The 26,629-nt window shown below is 37.9% G+C and overlaps 1 protein-coding gene across 1 annotated transcript in view; it reads left to right on the forward strand.

Moving 5' to 3' along the window:
- PLPPR5 (phospholipid phosphatase related 5) overlaps positions 1–25,574 on the forward strand; it is a 44,532-nt gene extending 18,958 nt beyond the window's left edge. The window contains exons 2-6 of the mRNA XM_005520955.3: positions 1,723–1,855; positions 4,060–4,310; positions 13,126–13,302; positions 14,926–15,045; positions 23,389–25,574. Of these exons, the coding sequence (XP_005521012.1) occupies positions 1,723–1,855; positions 4,060–4,310; positions 13,126–13,302; positions 14,926–15,045; positions 23,389–23,421 (714 nt within the window). The 3' untranslated portion in view covers positions 23,422–25,574. The remainder of the gene's footprint in view (positions 1–1,722; positions 1,856–4,059; positions 4,311–13,125; positions 13,303–14,925; positions 15,046–23,388) is intronic.
- The last annotated feature ends 1,055 nt before the right edge of the window (positions 25,575–26,629 follow it).

Consider the following 26,629-nt stretch of genomic DNA (forward strand, 5'->3'; position numbering starts at 1 on the left):
ATAAGTGTTTCTGTTCTCACCTTTATGAATCACATTTAAACTGGTATTTTTGGTATGTGTTTTCATGAGAGCTATAGGGATCACTGGGTTGATTTCTCCTTCTCTTAATTTGGATGATCTTGAATTCAAGGTTGAATTATTTTTCATGTATACTGATAATTTGCTCATTATAGTCGAAGAAATTCTACTTCACTGGGCTGAAAATTTGCTTGCATCACAATAGAGAGAGGATATTTTTTAGTTCAGGTATTGAAATTTCTTTTTTATCTAAAAACTCCACTAGGATCTGAAGCCAGTCTAAAGTAATAGATAATGACTGTTTTGATACCAAATTAAATTTTGCTTTTTACATACTTGCCTCCAGAGTTATTTTTGTTGCTTGTGCCACATTATTTATGAATAGCACTTTCCTCCACAATTTAGCCCAAGGGTATCTGCATAATCTACAAACAACTAAGGAAGGTCATTAATTGCATCCTTCCTGTTGACAAGAAAATGTGTGCATGAGCTAGTGCCCACAGATTATTTTATTTATTTTGTGGAACTGCTCACACCTGTTATGATATATGAAAATATTTATATTTTCTTGTTAGGGCAAAGGTTAAGAAAAATGTCAGCTATTAATCAGATTTGATGGCATTATTAATTACATTTGTGGAGTATTAAGATTTCACTTTGGTAGTCTTCATTCTTGTTGATCAAAGTGTGATGTACCTGTCAATAAGCTTTATGTTTTTCATGTAGAGGAGTGGAAGGGCCTTGCCTGTAAGCCCCACAGTGAACCCAGGTTAGAATCCAGTGGTCAGTGACCTTTCTGCTCTGCTTTTCACTTATCCTTGCCATAAAGCTTCAGTGTCGTAGCTTTAGATAGATACCTGCTTAAATCTTGCCTTTGGCTTTTGAGTCTGTCCATAATTGTAGTGAATAAATTAAAGGTCCATGCTTTGTTGTGCAGGTAAATACATAACCTAGAGAAGATGTTTTACATTCAAAAAATATTTTTTCTCGTTTGGTGGTTTTTATGTTTTTTTTGCCAGCCATAAGGTGAATGATATATAGACATGAGAACTTTATTTTGGGTGGAGTGAATGTGAAACAGGCCATTCTTAATGTTAAAATGTCAGTGGTGACACTTTGTTCAAGCATGAGGAACAGAGCTAAAGCCAGACTTGATAAATTTAGCTAGCAAAATGTGAATCAAACCCTGTTAAGTGCCTCCTGGCAAACCAAACCTCTGATGTGAACAGGAGCTCTGTTATGATTTTTTTTCCCCTTTCTCTCTACCATAGTCCAAAATTTAAAGTTCAACTCTGCAAAGTGCTGAGTGTCAGGGAATGTCACGTGGGAACTGAAATGTTCAGCATCTTCCAAGATTAGGCCTTTACTTTGGTCCAGATCTTGTGCATTATGTGATCTGTTGTTCTTGAACTAACAGATTTCTTTCTCTTTCCCCTCATCCTGAAAACTAGGTTATGTTATGTCGCCTACAAATCCTTGTTGTAATAATTTATTCTCTTTTAAGGCAAATAAAGTAAAGCAAGCCATAAGGCATATTTTCCTGATAAGAAGATTAATGTACAGAACTTGATTCACTTATGCTGTCTTTTGTGCTGGTTTGGTCTTGTTTCTTTAAGATGAGATGTCTGTCTCTGTAATATTAGTGTATTTTACTTGCTGTAATCTGATGCACCATTTCTCTCCCCTTTTTTCTCCTCCCCTAAGATTATCGTTGGAGAAACTGCAGTCTTTTGTCTACAGTTAGCTACAAAGGATTTTGAAAACCAAGAGAAAACAATATTAACTGGAGACTGTTGTTATATAAATCCACTGGTGCGCAGGACCATCAGATTCCTTGGTATGAGCAAAATTACTGCTTTCATTTTCTGAATGGTGAGAGTGATGAATTATGTCTTAATTTTGATCTGGGGAAAATATTTAGATAGCCATTTAACATTTCATGTGCAGTCTTAACTCAGATGCTGTTTTCCTTTTAGGTAGCAAATGAAGCTTTTTGGAAGTTTGGATTAAAGAAACAATAGCAGAAACAGCAGTAAAAATAGAAAAAACTGGGACCACTAGGTGAAAAAACAGCCAGTAGGGGTGAAGTGGAGGAAGGTGATATCCTTGTGCCATATCTATAGCTGATAGTAAACACACACACATCAAAGTTGAAGACATTGGGATATAAATGTGTGTTTGAAGCCAAGCTGATTTAGTTGCTTTCTTAGCCTGGATATTGTATTATAGTCTCTAGCAGAAAATTGTACAAAATCTATGCTACATTGGTTTTGGCTGAAACTCCCCCTTTGACTTTAGTAGATATGAGATGTCATCTTTTCTACTTAGTTTGTTCTAAACGTATTTGGAGGGAGAAATCCCACCACTCAAAATGTGTATGATCATTTCCAGATGCTGATTTATAATGTATGTAGGGATGCCATAGCAGGGCTCAAATCTGCTGTTTGCTTCTCTCTCATTGTTTCATCTGAAGGAAACAGCTGGAGGAACGAAGCCTTGGGGCAGCTAATCCTGTTGTGTGCCCCAGTCTCAGGGGGAGGGAGGGCATGTGCAGCTGAGTCTGCATTCACAGTGTTTGTGTAACAACTGTGCCTGCCTTCCCAGAGTGTGATTGCTCCCAGTAAGGAGACTGTCTTGTATAGGTCTGGAGGAAGTCAGGAGTGATGATGAGGAGCTCCTACCACTCCAGTTCCTCTCTGTGTAATCACTGCCTGAGTTTTATTCCCACTAAGTGGTCCCTTCCTTCCTCATAGAAGCAAAAAAAATTTGGTAGGGGTGGCAGGAGTGAACAAAGGTGTCTCTGCTGTTCCAGCAGACAAAGCATCGCTACCCATTACGCTCCTCCAGAGTGATGTGTCCACCTGTGTTGTGCAGTGAACACCCTCGAGACTGGCTGAAGGGCCCTCCTGTGAAGTAACATGGCCAGGCACAATGTGCTTTTCACCACATTCTGGCATCTTGGGAGGAATTAACATTAGTGTGACATTGCTGACCAGCCAGGATCCCAGAAATCCTTGGTCCTCTAGCTTTGCTAAGTTAAAAACCTGACCTGAGTGAATGCATGTTTCTGTGGAATTATGTCTGCTGTGATATTGATCCATTAAATTCCTCATAGCACCCCATGAAATTGGGATTTGCCAGATCTCACCCTATATTCTCAGTGGATTGGAGTATGGGAAAGGTACAGTGATTTGCCCATGGAAATACAGGAGGAAATCTCTAGCTCAGGTGGAATTGGAACAAGTGCCCACTGGCTTTGCCTGCTGGTCAGGCTGCTGTGTTTGCATGTATTTCCAGAGCTCTTTCTCTGTTTACAAAAGGATAGAGGGACCTCTTTATAGCAGAAATCTGTTTTCTTTTAAGTAATCAGATACATGCATTTACATTCTAATGAATGAGTACATGTGCTTAATGCTTTGCTGGTATGTCTGATTAAAAAACTCCTTAGCATAAGTAGTTCCTCAAATATATAAATCTTTAGCTCACTGTGTTGATACTGTGATTAATATGCCATGCATAGATATTTACCCAGTAGCAGGCAGATGAAGACAACTGGTGCATGGGAATACTGAATTTTTCAGTACTTTAGATTCTTTACAGATGCAAGGGAAAATAAAGGTTTGTCCAGTTTGTGTTATGACTTTCCAAGTTACTTCTCCGTCAGGGTCTGACCTTGGTTTTCAAGCAGATTTATTGGGTGAATCATTTCCCTCTGTCACTTGTGTTTAGTGAGCATGGGCAAAAGTTAGGTACCAGTAAAGCCAGGTACCCCAGACAGGGGATATGCATGGCTATGGGGCCTAGGGAAGCAGGCTGCTTGTACAAGGGATGAGTGTTCCTGTGAAAGTATCAGGTGTGTGGGTACATTGCAGTGTTGCTGCTGCAGTTTTGTGGGAAAATACCATCTCCAGTTGGAGCTGTGGTCTTTAGGGAACAGTACATGGGAGGATTTTTCATGTTCTTGAATAGAAGAAGCTGGTACTTTGCTGTGATAATTACTATAAATTGTCAGGAAATTTAACTCTCTGTTTCCCTCTTTAGGAATTTACGCATTTGGACTGTTTGCTACGGACATCTTTGTAAATGCTGGACAAGTAGTAACAGGGAATCTTGCACCCCATTTTCTTGCACTTTGTAAACCCAACTATACAGCACTTGGATGTAAACAGTATACACAATTCATCAATGGTGTACATGCCTGTACTGGAAATCCAGACCTTATCATGAAAGCCAGAAAGACTTTCCCATCCAAAGAAGCAGCACTAAGCATATATGCAGCTATGTATCTGGCTGTAAGTATATCATATTATTTAATAACACTATATTTTTGAGGGCAAATGGCTGGCACCATTTGCCCATGTGAGGGGGAGGAGGGAGGAATGAGCAGAAGATAAGGCCCAAAACTGGCTGATTTTCTGCATGCAAACCTTCTGTGAGTTACTGTGAGAATGATTCATTTGGATTAATTCTGACATGGTATAGTGGTTTCTGAGCCTTGGAGGCCAAGACAGTGCTAAGAGAGGGCAAGTTGTCCATAAAGGGTTTGATTTACTTTTTCCCCATTTCCAGAGTGTGTGAGACAGTCCTTTGCTGGGTGCTAGGGCATAAGGGTAGGGATTTCCTCGGACTGGTAGTGGTACCTCTCTGCGTTTTAACCCAGTGCAGATCAGTAGAATCACACATGGCCGTATTCTTTGGTGAGGTGAAGCAGAAGGGTGAGCTATGTATATGTCTGATCTCTGCATGTTTCTCAAGATCCCTGTGTGTCTTTTGGTACCAGAACTGGTTTTTATAGGTACCTCATGCAAAGTCACTTTGGCTCTGATTATGTAATAAAGTGAGCTACAAGACAATCCACCCTTTTTCCCCTCTCCTCTCCTCTCTTTTACAGGGAGTGATGAACAGCGCTGGGATAAAACCTGGTGTTTACTGCCTGGATCAGAGCTGTTGTATAGGTTGTGGAGGGGCAGGGGAGAGGAAGAGTCACCATTTAATATCACTCCAGTAACTCTGGCTTAGTTTGGAGTTATCATTCTAGCCTTAAGCAGGAGCAAGCGCATCTTGTTCCATTGCTGGGGACAAGTTCTCCACAGCACATGCCTATGGGAGTGTCTTACCTGAGCTGTGCTGGTAATCACAGCCCTCTGCAGGCCTTGGGATGAGCCCAGGGCTGCCTTCATAGTGTCAGTGGGAAATTAGGCAGGTGTATGTACCTTTGTGGTCATGGCAGGAGTCAGCCCTTACGTTCCCTCAGTATTTGAGCAGTGGCCTGCCCATAGATGTGTGTGGATGTGTATATATGCACATGTAGATATACAGGTGTGTGTTTTGTGACTGTGTATTGCTTTTGAGCACATACCAAATGAGCCAGCAATTAGTTCCTGATTGATCTGGAAACTGATGCTTACCAACATGGCAAAGATCCCAGCTGCATCCACAGACAGTATGTCAACTCAGTGCTTCTGCACAGGGCTTTAGAACCAGTTGCTTAAAATCTGCAGCACTGATGATAACATTTACCAGATTCCTTGTGAGCAATGTCTAAGAGATGCTGATCATCAGTTAGTGCAGACAAGTGTTTGCAAATAAGAGATGAACAATAATACTCTATTCTAACTTGAGGCAAGTATGTCTTCTACTTGTATTGTCTTTATTTGGGGCAATATCTAAGGATGAAACACTCTAAATTTGATGCAAGCTATTTTAGAAAATACTCAGAATTTTTCATTTTAATTGCTCCTATTTTTCTCATCCATCTGTAAAGTTGGATTTCCACTGTTGCCGTGAGTCAGAGTAACTAGGAAACCAGCTATTCAGCTACGGCAAAGCAGAAAGTAAAATAGTATTAATACATTTTAAAAACAAAAAGTAGGCATCAGTAAAGCTGAATACCTAATATAAGTGGCTTTTGACATGAGCAAGAATGCCTCATGCAAACCTTGTCTGTGGTCAATATACAGTTAGCAATATAAAAAAATTAAAGCTGCTGAGATCCGTTTCATTGCTATTTGCTCCTTTAGTAATTATAGAAATTAATATATCCTATGTCATTAGTGTACTACTGCATGGTGCTGGACACTGCTATCATTTAACTAGAGCACTATAAACTACTCTCAGGACTTCTGAGTTCCATAGTAGCTTCTTGTTACAATATTGGCAGGTTCACTGTTTTTTTCCTTAAATCCTATTGCATGACTGAAGCTAAAAATACCGTTTATTAACACTCCAAAGGAAAAAAAAAAAATTCAGTGTTCCAGTACTGGGGTCATGTCCTTACATTGCCATGATGTTTATGAGGATAGTTGGCCCTAAATAACAATTTTGTCATTGCTGTTCACTAGAGTAGAAGGTTTAAAACAGTAGCCTAGTCTTTGTACGAGCCATGCTACAACAGTTACTGAGAACACAGACGTAAAGATCTCCATATATTACTTGCTGTTTCATTAGAATATAATCTACAAAATGTGCTTTTTTGGTTAACAGAAATTTTGAAGAGAGGGAAATATGGTTATGGAATCCTCCCTGGTTATTTCAGATAGCTGTGCACGAAACAAAACCAGCTTACAGGAAAAAAAATATACAGAGCTGACCCAAGGGTCCTTGCTCTCTGAGGTGGTGAAATAAATGCTTTGAGACTTGTGTAATTTCACCAATCAACGCATTTAGAAACAAAGCCTATGCTTTATCTGATAATTTCCTTATCTCATTCCATTTAAATGCATCCACGTCCTTCTCACCTAGCATCTGTGCATATTGTCTTGTTAACAATAGCTTCTCTTTTCATCTAAGTTCTTGACTCTTCCATTTATCCCCTCTCCCCCTTTTTGAGAGTGGGTGGCTGCTATGGTAACTCAGAATTCCCCTCCTGTTTGAATGTACAGTCGTTTTCAAACAGTTGTTTTGCTAATATTTAGAGCTTTGTAGTGTTTGCCTCCATTACTTCCAGTACCTTTCAATAGAGACTTAAGCAATGGAAATATTGATGGCAGTGCTGTGATTAGGTGTTTTCTCTACCCTGCTACAAACACAGATGCACTCAGTAATGCATTGCCTTACTTCTTCAGACTTTCAGGTTCATTCTTTCCAGTGTACCACTGTTTTCAAAATTAATTACTGTAAATCTGCTCTGAAATCTTTAACTAATCTGGCTGGTGCCTGGATTTTTCCTTAGGTGTCAGCACTGATCTCATTGGAGATCTTTTGTTTGTTCTTGATTGAGTTGGGTTAGTAAGTTGACTGCATCTGCTTTCATTTCTTATCAGCATTGCAATTCACCCTTTCTCAGCTGGAACAGTATTTGCTGCATAAGGCAAACACTGCAACTTTATTAAATAATATATAATTGTATAAGCCACATTTTGATATGCATAAGCTGACATAGCCTGTAAGTTTTAGAGGTAAGTTTTGAAACAGCCAAGTATGCACATACTTGGGGTGTTTTCTGCAACTGAGACACAGGAAATGGAAGTCATGAGTCTTTTTTTTTTTTTTTTTGGTAGGATTTCAAAGTGATATATGAAGATTTAGTCAGCCTATTCCCATAGGTTTAAATATAAGACGTATGACTAACAATTGTCATTTGATACTGCAGAACTAGGGGATTGGTCATTACTAGCTATAGTTTAAAGAAATGTTAATTCATTCTGTAAAGTTCTGTTCTTTTTGTTGTTGTTGTTGTTCTTAATGCATTGCACAAAAGCAGTTGGTAGGGTAGTGTTTGAACTTTGTGTTACTGCACACATTTCAGCCTTGGGTTTGTAATCATGTAGGAACAGGCTTCATGTATTGATAGTTGATATAGCCCTTTACTCTGTAGGCAGCTTTTGTTGCTTTGTACTGTGAACTCCTGGCCTCAGCTACGGCTTCAGATATAGCAGACATAGCAGATTGTAAAGCCTACAAATAACTTTTTCCTCTCTGCAGAGCTTTTCTTTGGCCGACAATCATGTTTTATGCAAGGCTGTTGCTCCTGGCATTTTGCTACATTGCTTTTACCATTTAGTGTGTTTGTGAGTCACTGGGAAAAGACAACAAGACAGTCTGGGTAACAGTGCTGGCAACACTGGCAGTGAATGCAGTGACATTCTCCTCAGTGTCACTCCTTGACCCAGTTACAGGTGTAGGTCTAGTCTCACCTGTGTTGAGGTGCCTGTTAGATTCCAGCTAAATGGGCCGCTGGTGAAGGCATGATAGGCCACTCAGACAGGCTTAAGGGGGTGCTCAGGAGGGAAAGGACTGGCAGAGCCACCTCATTGAATTGACTTTGTGGTCCATTTTTTATTATGAAATTAAAGGATTCTTCTAGCTGCCTTTCAGGGACAGTGCTAGGAATGCGGAATTTCTTTTCAGTATCTGGTGCAGCAGGTATCCCTCAATACTGATAATAAAGCACATGTCATGAGCTTCACATATTGAGTGTATTGGTTTCTTTCAGACAAATAATAAAATAGTATTACCATTTGATCCAGGTATTTATTGAAAGACCTCTAAATTTCATGTCAGTCAGCTCTTCATTACAATTCAGTTCCTCAAGAAAACAGCCTCTGTAATAAGTGAGTCTTATGGTCTTGGTATAGTGAAAGATACCTCTTTCCTTCTCCAGTTGTTTTACAGTTACAGCTGTGGGGAGCTTATAGTGGGGAAAATGCTAAATGCATTTAATGCTGAAGTCCAGAATTCTAGAGCTTTTTTTTTTTCTTTTTCCAAGCCAGCCCCTGACTCTGAAAGCTAACTTGTGTCTAGGGTCATAAATAATTAGATCAAAACATATAGAGAAAACTGGAGGAGGCTTCAGAAACACTGAAAGAAATCTTCAGTGGACAGTTGCAGAAGGACCCAGATGCTTTGAGAATATGACTTTGGTTTGCTCTAGAAGTAGTTTGACCCGTTAATTATTACTGAAGGAAGCTGAAAAGATTTTAGATTGTCAAACAGGATTCTAACTAAACACTGAGCCTGTTTATAGACTACAACATCCCACTGTTTTTTCAGCTTTTTGATATGAGTGTCTCTTTCCTTGTAGGTCTGATGAATATTGAAAATTCCTTGGGTGGAACATTTATAACATTACTTATGCTACTTAAATAGTTCAAGATTATTTCTTTAATGCTAGCACATTGTAAAAGAAAACATGAGATAATTCATGCTTGAAGTGCTGCCTGGGATGTTGCCTCTACAATGATTTCTTCCTCATTCTTCTTGTTGCCTTACAAGTCATTATTCACTGCCTGCTGAGGGACTGGTCTCTGTCTCCCAGGCTGTCTAAATTAGGGAGGAATAAAATAGCAGACACAGGAGGGATCTTTACCTGCATCCCTGGGCCCCAGGCTGATGAAATCAGCAAGGAAAATTACCTTCCCTCCTGGCTGGAGTACCCAGCCTGATGAGTAGCTCCAGTGTAACTAAAATGGGATTCTGAGACCTGTTACACCTGTGTTTGTGTGCATAGATGTTGGTGTGGGTGGGCCTAAAGATAGCTGAAAGATGCCTAGAAAGAGCTTGCAGCATAGCCCAGGAATCCACTTTGTCCTGCACTTTACATGCAGTTCCTGTTCTTTTCTTAGCATTTTTGGAATGATTTTATTTGTACTAGATTTAGGACAAACTTCACAGGCCACTTGCAATCTGACACTTTTGAAGTACTTTCCCAGTATAAGCTAAATGCCAAGGCTGTGATTGTTCCTTATGCTATGGCCTGAGCCAGTCACATCAGAAACCTCACAGGCAGCTGTGGTGGTGATAATTTCTTTAAAATTAATATTTTCAAACCCACTTAAATTAAAGGTTTTCTTTCAATTGATGAAGTTCTCTTACAGTTTCACTTCCAGTATCTTGAGGACTGGAGGTCAAATATTTGTGTTTTTATGAAAATCTAATAAATATTGTTATATTGTGTGATCAGGTAACAATCCACCTCCTTACGTGCCTGTCTGCCTGTGTCTGCTTACTGGTGACAGCTCTATATCTTTTCATACTAAAATCTTATTTCAGGAAAAAATAACTGTGATAGATGTTCTTTGAGAGAAGATTCACTACTGTTCTGATGTTGCAGGAGAAGGTGCAGCCTGCTATATTAATTCTAACTACTGTATCAATCCTTGACATACATACAAAATCTCTGCTGTTGGTCTTGCTTTTGAATTCCTGTTCTTAAAAGGAATGGAGGTAAAGTTGTTCAGTAAACATCTTTAGCCATGTAAAAAGTTATATTGTCATTCATTCTTACTAACGTTTTAAATCACTGAGCTCTTTTCCTTTGTTGATACTGCATTTAATATTTATTAAAAGCAGGTGAAGAATCATGTCATCTTTTCAGGTTGTTTATTGTTTGTCAATTACTGAGTGTGCTGGTTTATAATTTTTCCACCAGATTCAAGAAGAAAACAGCTGCTTAATTATATTTTATTCTTAGTGTAAATTAGGTCTTTGACTGAGTTGACTGTGTTAATATATTATACTAGAGGTGCAAGAGGCCAAGTTTAAAAATGGGTATCTATGAATCCTGCCTTGGAGGAGGCTGTATTTGCTATATAGAATTTTGAAGATACAGACTTTTTGTCACACTGTTTCAGGAAGGTTTGGCCTGTTTTTATTGATTCTCTTGTACTGTAATATAATGCTATTCCTTACATTTGTGGTACCTGTTCTTTAAAGAAAAGATAGAAATGGTACCTATAGGTACCTCTGCTGGCAGAACCCTCAGGTTATTTCTAATAATGAACTGGGCCTGACAACATGACTGCTCATACAAGGAGGGGACTTGGCAAATGAGGTCTCTACTCATGTGAGGCACAGCATGAATCTGTGGTTGTTTTTCTTAGTGCTTTGAGTAGGGATTTGAAGGACATGCTTGCTTGTGAAAACATTCAGAGAATTTTTTGCAGAACATTTTCTGGGTTCAGCTTTGTATTAAAAATAGTGAAATTTGAAGTACTGCAAAACCAATTATTTGTACTATAACGTGTTTTCTTATTAAAAATTGAGATAATCTTCTTGGGCAATGACCAGTTCGTTCTTAAAGATAACTGAAGTATGTCACCATGATCTTCCTTAAACAGTCAGGTTTTTCCTTCTCAGTAGTCATTTCAGTTTAATGTAACACAATACAGAATTAAATGTGAAATAGCTTCCTGCTAACTCCCCTGTGTCAGCTTCACCCAAAAGCTGTATTTGAAATTTGATTTTCTTATTGTGTATTAAAAATGTTCCAGTGTTTTTCCTAGCACCAGCTGTCCTAACATGTAGTGTGAATGTGGATAATGGTGTTAGTATCCAGGAGAACAGTGAAACTCACTAAAATAGATGGCTGCTGAGTTAATTCAGTGTGCAATACTCTGTCTATAGCTTGAAGAAAACCAGTGGGACTAAAAAGCTTGAAATTAAATTTGCAGTTCTCTTATAACCTTTCTGCATGGAAAGAGTAACTCACTGAAGACAGCCAGCAAAAATACAAGGAGCTAAGATAAAAGAATAATCAGCAAAGGGAGAAAGACAGTTTCTGAAATGGTCTAGGAAGAAGAGAGGAGAATGTGGCTTGGAGATAAACCCAAAACCTCTTTTTTCTAAAACTTTGCTCTGAATTAGTGGAAATCTTTCTACTAGTTTCCTGTTCATCATATAAAGTACACTGAAGATTTGTGTGTTGCACTTCTCTGGTGTTATTTTAAGATTAACCTTTGTTTCATCCTCTAAGCCAAGGATCTTTCTCTAGTGTTTTGAACAAAACTACTGTCAGATGTTACTCTTCTTAGACAAGTGCTGACCACTATTTCTTAACTCAATTTATTGTAACTGTAACCACACTTTCTAAACTGCTTCTTGGCTGGATTATTGCAGCACTTCGTAAACTGATTCCTGGTAAATTCCACTGAAGTTTCAGAAAGTAAAAAAAACCCCAAACCAACCCAAAGGACTGCCCATTTGTTGGCCAAAGAAATGGTACTGGTTCTTCAATGCAGACCCATCTGTTTTCCTTTGCAGTTCAAATTGATGGCATTACAAACTTGGAATCTTTAGTGAGACTCCATGGGAAATATTTGCATTCCTCAGTTCAAAAACTTAAATCCTGTTTAAAATTTGAAGATTTAGGTTTTCAGTGGTTTAATTACAGAAACATCTTCTGCAGAGAGTAGAAGCTTTTTTGGTCCAAAATCTTGTTAGTTGTAGTTTATTACAATTCAGTAATGAATTTTTGACAGGTGGGGAGGAGGAGTGTTGCAAGTGGTCTTAATGCCAAGATTCAAGAGAATGGAAAGTCAAATATTTGATATTAATTTCTTCCATTGTCTCATCAGAGCTTGGAAAGTTCTGGATTAAACCTGGGTTAAACTAATGCGCTCTTAGGGTAGAAGAGCTGCTCTTTTATCAGGCACTGCTTTTAATTCAGTGTTATTGCACAGGGAGAATTAGACTGCAGCAAGTGGACAAGTGGATTTCTCAGTCTGATGCATAAAACCTGCAGCATTTAGATTGGTTTGTGTGAAGCACAGGGTTTTATTAGTTCAGCACTAGTTAAAAAACTATTACACTATGTTTATAAAAGTAGATGCTGGCATTTAGTTCCATTTTCACTGCTCTTTGACACTGTTTTTTTACCTTTTCACTGATTTTTGACAAATCACTAGTTACGTGAAGAAGTGGTGTATAAGGAGGAAAGGCTTTTGCTAAGAAAAACAAGGTCGTTATGTATTCCCTTTCTTACTCTGCCTGGCAGCTTGTAATAGTACTTCAGGGTAAAGATCTTTCTCTGTTACTGTCAACTCTGCACAGTGAAAATCAGTCTCTTTACTTCTATGCGTTAATAAATAAATACACAGACTGAGAGTAATTGGATGGGATTGTCCAATTTGCCTGTTTTTCTGTAGGCTTTTTAGGTTCATGTAAAATGCAGTTTTTCTGTATGGTCTGATTATTTTTCTATATCCCTAGGAAAAGGGTGCGATGACTTGATCTACTACTCTTACCTCCTAGTTTCTTTACATCCTCCCCTGACTCTGGAAAAAAAGCACCAAATACACATAGTCTATTAAAATAAAATACAGAGCTTTTATTCACCAATTAGTGGGAGATATCCAACAATCTTACAATTTCTTCCTTTCTAATTTTCAGATGTATATCACCAACACAGTGAAAGCCAGAGGAACAAGGCTTGCAAAACCTGTTCTGTGTTTGGGTTTAATGTGCTTGGCTTTCCTTACTGGAATCAACAGGGTAGCAGAGTATCGAAACCACTGGTCAGATGTAATAGCAGGATTTGTAATTGGAATATCAATAGCAGTATTTTTGGTAAGTGTGTGTGTCTGTGTCACTTTTGTTTGAAAAAAATGAGTATATAAGTTTGTATCTCTAAAAAAGCCTTCAAGTAACTAAATAACAGAAGACATTTCTTAGGTTTTTTAATTAGTCATCAGTTTTCTTAGTAATATTTACATACACTCAGAAATATGAAGTCAAGAAAGGACTGATCGAATTATCTCTCTTGACTTCCATATAAACCAACAACAATTTCAAACAGTAATTCTTGCAGCAAGGCCCACCTGCAGGAAGTATATATTGCTCAGAATAACGCATAGGTATGATTTAATGTATAAAGTATTAAATTTGATAGAGTGGTACCCACACTGATCAGAGAATAGGTAGCAGGTTTTTTTTTCTGGCTTTTCAGTACTTTGATGAATTTATTTCATAGTGATTCAGGTTTATGTTAAAATTTCATATTATTCTGTATAAAAATGTCTTTTCCTTTTCTGGAGCTGTGTTCCAAAACCAGGTAGTTAATTGCAGTTGCTAGTCATTACTGTCTGTGTCAGAAAACTGTTTCTAATCTATCAGTCACCTTCACTAATATCTGCAGTGCAAGACTGCATATATAGAATAGAGCAGTCATTGCTGTTTAATGTCTCTATGTTTGTCTGCCTGGCAGCTTGTAATAGTAGTAAATACACCTTTGAATTTTTTCCCCATGAAAACACTTAAGAGTTTGACTCTTGGATTGCAGGGTCTTGGTCTCAAGATCTTGCATCTGAAAGCATGGCTTGGCTGAGAACCCTCCCAGGGATGGCTGGGGTGGGTGTTTTCACTCTTCTAGACATGCAAGGGTAGCTGCAAGTCTCCTTCAAAATACAGCTGCTTGCATTTCCAAACATTCCCTTCCATACAAGGTGTCCAGGTGTTATATTTGGTTGTTCACATTTAAGATTTTCCATTCTGTTAATGCCCCATAACTAATAAAAGAGAACAGAATAGAGAGGAAATCTCTCCCAGCATTTTTTCTTATATTTTGTCATGTATGTTGCACAAACACATTTGAGTAGCATGATATCAAATTTAGTTGTGTTTTGAAAAAAATGCAGTTGGTGAACATTGCTGCTCAGCTGAGAGTTGGAATTAGTAGAGGCACAAACTGTTACACATCACGTTTCTAAGTCACTGTGAGAATCTGCTGCCCTGAGCAGATTTGAAGTTACATTCAGACTTGGACATGGTCCTTGCCTTCTTATTCCCTTTATTGCTGTTCATTTGAGAAAGTCTTTGCTGATCAAAACTGAGATGGCACTGGCCTTCCCAAGAGTTTAAGGTTAATGCCATGTGGTGCTGCAAGACATCTCTTCATGACATTGATAGTAATTGGTGTTATATTATGTAGCTTCAGTAATGGATTTTCTTTTAGATAAGAGGTTTTTTTTGGTTCTCAAATGATGCATGTACCAATAAATTGGTAGAAGGTCTTTTGTCTTGAAATATTAATTAAGGATTTTCTGTAAAACATGAACTTCACATTTCAGTGTTTCTACTGTAAAGCTGTGACTAAAGCTGGTGTCATTTCTGCCTAATGATATTTTTCTGGATCAAAGCTTGAAAAAGTGAGTTGTTCCTTAAGCATTCTGTTTATCTTGTAATCCCTTCTAGGTTGTTTGTGTGGTAAATAACTTCAGAGGACGTCAGCCAGAACATGAACATTCTCATCTGGATAATCTGACCCAGATGCCCATGATCAGCATACCAAGAGTAGAAAGCCCTTTAGAAAAGGTAATGTCTGACTTTTAAAAAAAAATTTAAAATGTAGCTTTCCTGGAAGGATGATCACAAACTATCCTGACAAGAGTGCCAAGGTAATCAGATTTAAAATAAAGAAACATGTCAGTGAAGGAGAAAGAAAAAAATAATTTAATTCAGTGATGCCCCTTGGGAGGTTCTTCATGTCATCATTTCACTGCCATAGCTGCTGCTAAGCCCATGGAGTCAGGCCAAGTAGATTAGAGGCCCTATTCCCTTGTGTTTCTCAAGTAAATGTGATTAATACTCTGCCTGATAGTCCACAGAACATAGAAAGTTCTTAGAATGCTTATAAAGAGCCCCTAACCCCTGTCCCAAGGGGCTTTCCAATTCATATACAAGTGGCATTTATCCTATTTGTTTGTGGTGTGTTCTCAGCCTGGTGTAGAGCATGGGATGCAGTCCCTTCTGGATCAGCTGTGGTGCTTCCATCATCAGACACGTGCTAGCCCCAGGGCAGGGCACCCTCCTGGAAGTGGGAGTAGCAATGGGCCATACAGTAGCAGCACTAACCCCATGATCTCTTGTCAGAGCACTAGGGATTTTAGACTAGGACATGCTAGTGAGAGTCTCCTGGGTATGCCAAGACTTTTTGCTTAAGTATCACAATAAAATTTATTTTAGTTCACTTCGAAAACTATTTATATTTTTTTATGATGATATTGTACTATATGTTAGGTAAGATTGTCTGACTAATTTTATGAGAAAACAAATACTGAAATAGATAGCGCAACCAAATACAGAAAATATTTTAGACAGTTTACCAAGGGGATACTTTGGACTAGTAATGCAGTTTAAAGGAAAGTTTGTTTTTTCTAATGACTTTTTCTGTCATTATTCATTAAAATCTATTGAATTATGCCCATATTTGAAGATAGCAAACAATTCTACACTGGGTAGGGCACCAAATATATTTTCTGTGGTATTCTTTTAATTCCAAATCAATTCAGATGATTTTTTTTTCAGAATGTTAAACAGAAGAAAGGTTTTCCAGCACTTCCCAATCTGTCTTATTCACTTGAAAGTGGTGGAAGTTGTCCTTTAGTAAGAATTGCTGCCAGTCCTGGGTTTTTTATTCCTTTCCTTGAAGGGAAAGAAGATTTCTTTTCAGAATAGTCTAACATGCCTTTTTTGAACCAAGTATGTCTAAGTTACTTCCACTGATACCTTGTTGTAAGGAGGTCAGAGTCTCAGTTGCTTGAACAAGCATTTAGATGATGAATGTGTATCTTCAAAATAATACATTCAGTAAACTTTCTGTAAAATGTTCAAACAAAACAAGCTGTCAGCTGGCCTGAAACATACCACATTAATAAGAGCATGTTTTATTTATGTGCTAGGCTCTCATGCAATAGAAGCATTTTCTGTGGCTCAGTTATTACCATCATAGGTAATAAGTATACATTCCCTGGATATTGAAATTTTAATTTTTTTTTTTTCTGGGGATAAAGACTTCATGTTAATTTTGTGTTTCTACCTATTTTGAGAACCACTCATGATCAACAATGTTCTTTTCCTGAGACTTGACCTAGTTTGAGATGCTTTGGGGAAAGCTATGGAAGAGTATGGTAGGATGGTGGCAAGAATAATGTTTGTTCTGCTTGAGGATAACCACTGCCATTTGAGAGCTGCCCAGGACTCTATTATATGTATGAGTTACTTCCCTTTCTAACCCATATTCTTATGGCAGTAGATGCTTGCTGTCATGCAACTTCTCTCTAGAGAATCAAACTGGGGACTGACCAAAAAGTTATATCACTTGCTGAGATCCCATTTTATGGATTCATCTTTATCTGTGTTGCAAAGCCTTTCTCCTTTTCAGAGAGGAAGGGATGCAAGGACAGTAAGGTGAAGACTTTGCTAATTTCTTGGAAATGCTTTCTTCTGTTTCCACTTCCAGAAAGTGTAGAATTTAATTAGGAAATAATTGATGAAGAAGTTACTTACATGTTTTGGGTTTCTATGGATATTTTTACCTTTTTTTTTAATCTAATTTTTTTTTTTTTAATCTAAAGTTTCAGTTAGAAGACACCCTGTTAAATAAAAGGCATTAAGAATAATACTTCAGGAAACTAAGGTCTAAATTAAGTTAGTTAATCTCAATTAACTACCATTGCTACAAGAATTCTTGAAGTAGTCTTTGCTTTTTAACTCTTTTATTTTACAGCATTTTTTCTCCACTGGAGAGAGAGAGAGATGCTAAATTGTGTACTATTTGTCTCTTCCTTCTTTAGACACTAATTACTTTTCACTACATTTCAGTTAGGGCTGTTCTAGTTCAATATTCTGAATGCACATAGATTTACATTTTGCTTATTTTAAAACTGTTTTTCCTTATTTTCTGTCTGCAAGCTCCTGTGCCAATATTAAAGACGGGTTACTGTCAGAAATTAGCTACTGGGAGTAGCACAAATCCTAATTGTCTGAAGTTATCAAAAGCCAAGGCAAGTGGCCTTTGCAAGCAGGAAGCAATGCAACTATGTGACTGGTACTAAAAAAATAATAACTATATAGGTATTTGGGAGCAAGCAATTAAAAACTCCTGCCTTAAAGAATGACTTCATTGGAAATGCCTGCCAGATAGGGCCCCACTCAATGGCTATTTTGTGATAAATTCACCTGTAGATGAGTGGGTCATAGAGACCTGGAAGCATATTACTTTGCTGTTTCCAGATCTGCTACTTGCTGTTTCAGTGCTTTCTCCATGGAGATCAAATGCTCCTGGCATGCTCACCGTGCTGCCACTGTCTGAGTTCTGGTGGAGGTCTAGCTACATTTGAAATGCACTTAAATAGGCATGAGTCCTTGTAGTACTCTGAATTGAGCTGCTGCTGCTTAGTGACAAGGTTAGATCACTGTTTGCATGACACTTCTGTTTCACTGTGGTGCATGCAGATGATGTAGTTGTTCTGCATGGGTAAGCTGTAGCTGCAGTGTCTCCTTGAGGGATCATTGCCAGAGCCTGATCAGCAGTGCAGACTTAGTGCTTTTACCTTAACTATAATCATCCTCAGAATTAATGAAAAGAATGAAAGCCAAGAAACCTCATGACTCATTCATCTGCTTCTTTTTCTTTTCTGTCTCTGACCTTCTTCATCTCATACAAGACAATTGGTGTTTCAGTTAGCTGGAAGTCTCTTACAGAGAGGAAGCTTTCATCCTACCACAGTCAAGGTTAGAGAGTTCTGTTCTTCTTCAGGAATTACTGAGAAATGGGAATATTCTGGATAGTACCTGGAAGAGTTTGAAGGATCAGCTGCTTTATCCAAGTGCAGTCTCAAACTATGTTTCCTGTTTCAGGGGAGACTGACATTATTTCATGCAAAAGTCACCTGAAATTGGCCAAGGCTTACAGAGGTCTCCTAGTAGTAGCTTATGATTTTGCTAGTCTTATTTATTTTTTATAAGTATTCTAGCTTTAAAAAAATCAAATACAACATGGAGCATGTCAGGACTAATGGAGGCAGTAGATAGAATACTGAGATAGAAAGTTTCAGAAGGAAGCACTGGGTCAGGAGATGGTTCATCTCCTGTGAGTTGAGATAATTACAGTGTGTGATTATCAGTGCTTTCTGTAGCTATTCAGTATTACTTATATGCACAGTGGGTTCTTGGCAGTGCTCTGTTTGACAGCTAAACAGCATTTATTCCCCAAGGTTCTGCTTGGCATTCCTTCCTACTGCTACTTTTGTCAGCAGTGCCCAAACCTTCCCAAATGCAGTCACTGTTCCTTGTTACAATGAAGTTTCTTATACTCCCCCGTAGGACTGACTATCCAGCTTAACTGAACTCGAAAGAGATAGATTAGGTGCTCTCTCCTGCCATTTCCAAGTTTTAATGGTCATAAGTATTTGGAATTCCTCTCGCAATATGTGACATTCTTGTTGCCCATTATATCACTTTTTAGTGACTATCAGGTTTAACTTTTGCAGAAATCTTCTTGAGTTTGACACAGCAATAATTGTTCTATTGTATATATGCCAAAGGCAGTGATGGCAGTAAAACATTCTAGCAATTCTAAGTGTAGATATTGCACTTTATATGACTTGATATGAATTCTGCTAGGATTTTTAAGACTGGGAAAGCTTTCTTCTTCAGAATTTAAGGAGTATTGTTTTTTCTATTGTCTCCATCTTGATTACTCACAAGACACAGAACAGCTTCTTCACAATGTCATAAAATTTTAATTCTCAATGTTACTGCTTTTTCCTTGTTCTTAAGCATGTTGGTAGCAAGTCTCCAATTGTTATGTGCCCTGGTGTGCACACAGCACTGTGGCCTAGGGAGCCTGGCCTGCTCCCGACAGCTCTCCAGGGGATCACCTCTCACTGAGCTCACAGCTAGAAGCAAAACACAAGGATGCTTTAGCTCATCATACTGTGGGTGGATGGGGGAGAGGGTTGTGTCCATGTCTGGTGCTTTGAAATATTTTAGTTGAGAGGTCTCCAAATACTGTAGTGTTTGATGTCCAAAAGCATCTGTGGGTGTCCATACTTGTTTCTCCAGGATGGTTTGATGAGAGCCCATGTGCTTACATCATCTTACAGGCAGTTTTTGTCGTAATTGTTCTCTATAGATAATACAGTCTGTTAAAGGAGATATAATACAACATTGCTTCACACACATACCACAAACACATACCCAGGAGAGTCAGCTCATAAAAAATCATAAGCAGTTTTGTTTCAATGTCAAACATTCAAATTTGTATTCATGTCCCACTCTTCTGCTTAGATCTACTTCTGGGGGATTGTACAAGAATTATTACTGATTGAATGCAAACGGTGATCACTGCATCTTATGCTCAGATAAACGAATACTTAAACACGGGAAGTAGAACAATACATTCAGTGTGAGCTCTTCAAATGTACATATATATTGTAGGTGTTACAGAATCAAGGCCTTAGTCACAGTCAAGAAGATGCTTTGCAAGGAACCTCCCTCAAAGCACGCATCCTTAGGTTCTTCTCGTGGCTGTCGGGGACGGAGCGCTGTGAGCCCCTTCCTCTAAGGCAATAACGTATGTGCGCAGGAGCGCACCGAGTGAGCGTGTGCGGCTGGCCCGCCTTCTGTGCAGGGCTGCGGGGCGCTTCCGCCTCAGTGCATCCTTCTGCACAAAACTCATTTCTCCAGCAGAAGCAGAAAATACACTCTGCTGACTCAGAGAGGTGTGTGATAACATTATTATTATTGTTTGATCAATTATCATTTGCCTAAAGTACTACGGTAGTATTTTTCTATTTAACAAACTACTGTGGGAAAAATTACAATTTTCAAATTTCTGTTTTCAAAAAAGGAAAAATCTTTTTAGGATGATGACTATTTTTGAATGTTTCTAACTGTATCAATAAGAACAAAGCAAAAAGAAAAAAATCAACCTAAAAATATTTACTATATGTAATGAAAACTGCAAATCACAAAGTTTAATGTATTTTTTCAATGCTTTGAAGCTATAGCATTGCTTATCAACAGAAATTAATTAAAACTTAACAGAAGATATACAGGTGTGGATCATTTCCCCCAGAAACCTGCACTCAAGGCTTAGCCTTTGGCTTTCCATTGTTTGTTAGTGGTGTGAGAGCACAGTTACGATGCACGCTTTGCTCACCAGCCTGGTACTGTCCTCTTAGAATGGACGGTGCAAACGCTGGTCTGCCTGTGAGACTGCTGCCATTGAGTAGACCCTCAGTATTTCTGATTCTTTTCAGAACTCTAGGGAAAATGATTTCCCATGGAGTTGGAGAAGCTGAGGTCTTGTGCATGGTTTTTTGCTTGCCTTCCTGCATCTGTGTGAATCTGTTTGCTGATTATATATAGTATATATAGTAGATAGTATCTCACTCTAACCTTTGTCACAGCAAAACTGAGCAGAAGTAAAAGAGTTGAAATGTAGTTATTCCAGGGGAATGCTGTTTGTGTGGGGTTTTTTCTGCAGAGTCTCAGCAAGGCTGATTTGTAGTTTTGCCTGAGACAATAGCATGAAAAAGCACGAGTAACTAGACAGTTGCATGAATCTGTATCAGTGATTCTCGCCATCAGCAAGTGATTAATTTTGACCTAGTTATGCATCACCCTGCTAAGTCCATTGGAAATTAATTGACAGGCCTTCAGCAGGGTTCAAATCAATAGGTCTATGATCAGCAGCTTAGCAGTTGTCTTTGAGGGCTTATTGAGGAAGGAGGATTTTCTTCTGTGCTATTAGATCCCATGCTCTGCATGTCTTCCCAGGATGGTGACCTGCTCATTTTAGAAGTATAGCTGGCAGAAGTGTGAACCACATTTTCCTTTCCCTAAATAATCGTTATCCACTCTTGAATTAATGCCACATGAAAGAGCATTTGGTTCTCTGCATCACAGACAAATGTGTGTCACTTAGAGACAAGGATGGCATGTAGCAGGACTTGAAAAATTGATTGAAATAAAGAGGAATTATTTTTTCCCTCCAATTCCTTATTTTTAGTCCATCTTATGAAAAAAGTGAATAATTTTAGACTGAGGATAGTTTAAGTTGACAGGATGACTTTTGAGGTCTAAATAAAGAAAATAAAGTAAATACTATGAAGAAAATGTCATCATAGCCTCACAGCAACTCCAGAGTCAATGAGTTTTCCCACTGTATTTTGTGTACTCAAAACAGAAGATGGCCAGCCAAAAAAAAAATGCTTGGAGTTGATTTCTTTTTCTAATTAGGAAGTGTAATTTTGCATTTCTTCTGCAGAATAAAAATCTGTAAGCAATAACATTTGTTACTATTTTTTACTGAAAGTTGCACTCTTTTTTTTTTCTAATGATTTTTTTAAAAATAATCTGGCTATGGTTTAATAATTGTTGTTTATTTAAAATACATAGATTTTGTTTTGGGGAAGAATATACATAGATTCTTTCTATTAAGTAGTATTCTTTTATGAAAGCTGTCATAAAATACAGCAAGAACATTGCTAGAGCAATGCATAATGTAGGGGAGGTGGAAGAGAGCTTCTCCCCTTGGAGAAGAACATAGAACGGTTATGGCACAGTGAGAGAGGGAACAAAGCTGCCAGCCTGGCTTGGAGATGGAGGCATAAGAGGCAGCTCTCCAATCAAAGTATTTCTAATTTCCTCTGTCTAATGTGAAAAGATGCCTGCCTATCTCTCCCTATCTCCTGCTCAGACTGACAGACAAATATTCAGGCAGTTTAAAGAAGAACTGAGAAATATAAACTTATATGGTGGGCATTGTTTCACTCCAGCACTCTATGCTGTGTGATAAGAGATTTTCTGAAGGACTTCCCTTAAGCAAAAAATGGGAGGTTCCATTCTCCCCAGAATTCTATCCACATCTGCCTCCTCTTCAGCTCACATCCCCTGTCTTCTGAGTTTAATCTGCCCCAGGAGTCAAAGTGATGGGAAAAATATGCAGTGCTTTGCTTGGTGTTTTACCCTCTGTGCATTTTTGTGCTTGGGAACAGACACATTAACATCAAGGCTCCCTTTACTAATGTCACCATTGCATATTTTGTAAAAAATGGTGGCAGTCAAGGGTACTGCATGCCCAAAGGGAAATACACTTCCTCTGGATCCTGCACATCACTGTGATAGTGATACCTTCCCCTTCAGGTGTTTGCAGAGTCACTTGCTTAGGTTTAACTATGAAAAAGTAGCCAAGCTCTTTGGGATGCTGTAGGGTTTTAGAGTTGCATGTAGAATGTTCGTGTTCCAGTACACATCTCAGTGCTCCGAAGAATTGTCCCATTGAAGGAAAGAGGAAAATGTTCTTAGATTGCAACTGGACACTGGTGATTCTGAAAAAAAAATATTGAATATGAGTTCTTTACTGCCAAATGCCATGTGATTTCAAGTATTTTGGTACTTGATTCAGTGCCATTGAGCTCGTGGGGAGAAAATAATCTTTAAAAAATGAATATTAAAATTGCATTTACACGGAGAGTATTATAATCTGTCAGAAACTGTCATTTTAATTTCTAGGAATTTTGTTTACAATTATGAATAGCATAGCAATAAAAGTACAGCTAACTGAATTTTTCACATGTAATTTAAAATTAAACCTAATTTAAAACAAACGAAAATCATCTAAAATTAAAATATAATAGCACCATCACACATAATTACTTTGTGTAGCATGCTTCCCTATCCAGTCTTTTGGAATTGCTATGGGGGTGAGTGAGAGCACTGCAGTGAAAATCAGTTATCATCCTGCAATAGTCTCCAAGTACAAGGCTGCCCTTCAAGCACAGGAGGCAAAAGTTTTCACAATGGTGACTGCTGTCTGTCTGTGTGGTTTTGTGGTTTTTATCTGTTTGTTTTTCCTTTCATTTGTAGAACCACATCACGGCCTTTGCAGAAGTCACATGATGATGCTGATGTATATTCACTCCATTGGACTTCATCTCTTTTCACAGCCCACACATGATATTTGCAGTGTATCAAAAATAAGAAATTTTTAGAAGTCCTATTTCTGACTTGATTTTTACATCACTAAAAGGATACCAACATTTTGAAGAATTCTTAAATATTAGAACGTCACTTTACTTTCTAGCAAAAATATTAACTGTTTACTTTTATGATGGAATGGGACAAACTGAGCACTAATTATCTGACCTTACCCTCTATTTTGGCTTCTCATTGTTTTCAATGGTTCATGTACCTATTCCAGCAGTACTTTGTATTTTGATTTAACTTTGATTTTTAAAATCTACATTTTTAAGTCAGCATGAACTTGTTTCCATTTGAGGCAATTTCAGTGTATAAAAACTAGCAAATATTATGTTCTGTATGAAAATGCTGTTTGCACATTGTATTACGCTGTATTCCATGTAAGATATCATTCAAACAGTATGTTACATGTAAGACTGGTGCTTCTGCTTTTGAAGAGAAAAAAAATGCCAATTTTTACTGTAATAAGTATTGTATCATAATTAAAAATTTATTTATTTGGATATTTTCCTGACATAATTGTAGTTGAATTGTTGTTTTGTAGTTCTTGAATGTCTTGGATGACATACATATATGTATTCTAGGTTAAAAGAAATGAGAATCATATAGAAAGTTTGATATATTCTTTATTACTAATGATATCCCATGAAAGGTTAAGGGCTCCATTCTTAGCTTAGCATATCTGATGGGAAGCCGTGCTATTCATGAATCATTTAAACAGATTATTCAAGGCAGCCTGCATCTTCTCATGATTGTTATACTCCCTGATACTATGCTGGGAGAATGGGTGCTAAGATAAGAAGAGGGTCACCAACTTAGTGAGAAAAGTTCATCTGAGTTTCTACTCTCCATTTTCATGGAAGACTCTTGGAAAAAACAAATTTTTTTTTTCAGCCTAAGTGACCAGGATAGGCAGACTTTCTCTCTACAAAGCTTTTTATCTCTGTTTGTGTTTGAGGCTCATACTCTTAAAAAAAAGAAAAAAAAATCCTCTGCCAGTCTGTGTGGTGTTGATGAATTGATTTTTCTTCAGCATGAGCCAGTGTTACCATATCTCTGTTATTGCTGTGAATATTCAGATTAAGCCTCCCCTTTGGAAGAGTCTTGCTGACTATTCATAGTGAAGTTGTCCATAAAAATTGAGCACCAGATGAATCTGAACATTGTAAATACTGAAGACATTCTTAATATCTGCCAGAAAGTTTCCCTCTGGCAGGAGCTAGTAAAATGCTAGCATTATAGAAATACTGAGAATGCTATTGGTCAGTGGAGGCTGTTGAGTATTTTAGGCCTTAAATTTTCCAGAGTTCAGTGTATTTCCTGTGCATTAATCATTGTTAGAGTATGTTTGAAACACAAGGACGTAGAATCAGATATATTTTTTCTATGATGAATTTTAATGCATTCTCACATAGTCATCAGGTAATGCCTGCTTTTACTTTTTGTTTTAGCCTTTGCTTTCACTAAAATACAACTACCTAAAGAGTGCTTGGTAAACAGGGCAAGGCCAAGTTGTCTCTGAGTGCAATAGAGCATATGCCACGAAGTCATTGTGCTAAGCTGAGAATTAAGAGACTGAAGAAATATATCTGTGGGGAGGAAAAAACCTAGAATAGAGTCCTTAGCTACAACTAGGTTACTTAGGTGATTGAAAATCCACCTTTATTAGACTATCAACTGTGTTTACAAAATTGTAGTAGATCCAAAGTTTGTATCACCGTGTTAGCTCACTTACCCTGCTCTTAGTCTAGCTAGTTAGGTTCCGAGGTACTAATGATTTCTCTGTGTGCAGATTTAAATGAAATCTTCACTCATTTTTGCATGGTAGCAAATCTGCATTTTTTATATCTGATTTATAAGATTACCAAGAGATTCTTTTATGTTAAAAGAGATGACTCTTTTTCAGTGTACTGTATATCATCAGCTTGTAACTGGTCTCTTTCTCAGGATCTTTCCCAGTCAAATATTTGGGTTAAATTTATCATTCTATCTCTGTGAACCAGCAGTGAGAAAACAAAAAGAGAGACACTCTGCTGTATAATGTATTTTTAAATAAAATAATTTTTCATTCATATGTAGTGTATATTTTTTTATTATTTTATTATTTTTGCTTTACTTATGTTTTGGTTGATAGTGTGACTGTAATGAAATTATGATTTTATGTGAATTGCATTTGGTTACATAACTTTCCCAATTAACCAGAAATCCCCACAGTTAATGAGAGGTGGTTCTGGTGAACTTGAAAAACATGAGAAGAGCTGTATTGCAGAGTCCACAGCCTGTTGGGGAAGGTCTCTCCCCAGAATGTGGACTATCCAAGCTCCAGACACTGCTCTGACTGATTCTCAAAAGTGGCAAGAATTTGTCCTCCCACATCTCTAGCTCTGCACTGCCCTGAAATTTGGGCTTTACTGTCACCGAGGACACGAAATGATTCACACAGATGCAGCTCGAAGTGTGATGAAAGAAGATGAAAGTTTATTTGTTCTTTCAGTATTTATAGGTTTTTGAAAATGACCAGGGATTGGATAGTCAGGTCACCACCTTCCCAACCTCACTGGCCGTGAGAGACGTCCATTAAAAGGCAAATCTTTAATGGAATGGATAAACACCTATGTTTATTGTTACTTTCCTGGGAATGTGGCTAGAAATTATGAAAACAATATCAAAAGGCCTGATTCTCAGGGCGACACTTTACCTCTTCCATTCTGGACCCAAAAAAGCTTTGAGTAGGAGCAGTTTGCCAAAACCAAAAGTAAGTTGTCACTTTTTTTACTAAAATGGCTTTTTGGTAATTGTTTTTAAAAAAATCCCACTGATGAGCAAGCATCATTCCTCATTCAGGGAATATTCTGGTACAGAGCGGTTCCTACTGAAAACAGTGTGGTTGAGCCATTTTAGTGGTTTTGAATGCAACTGATTGTATTATTCTTGTGGACCTTTTCCGTGTGTACTTCAGTGAAACAGCTCTGCTCTATTTATAAATGAGATGTTTGAGAAGCATCCCTAATGTTATATGCTGCTGTGTTCCTAAAAATGGAATTTCTAAGGCATATGGGGACACCAGCTGGGCTCCTATCCATACCATTTCAGATTCTCTTATATGGATTCTGCTGTTCGTTTATAA

Source organism: Pseudopodoces humilis, chromosome 10 (assembly GCF_049639895.1).
Source record: "Pseudopodoces humilis isolate 2021_Gansu_Grassland_sample_001 chromosome 10, ASM4963989v1, whole genome shotgun sequence".
Classification (NCBI taxonomy): domain Eukaryota; kingdom Metazoa; phylum Chordata; class Aves; order Passeriformes; family Paridae; genus Pseudopodoces; species Pseudopodoces humilis.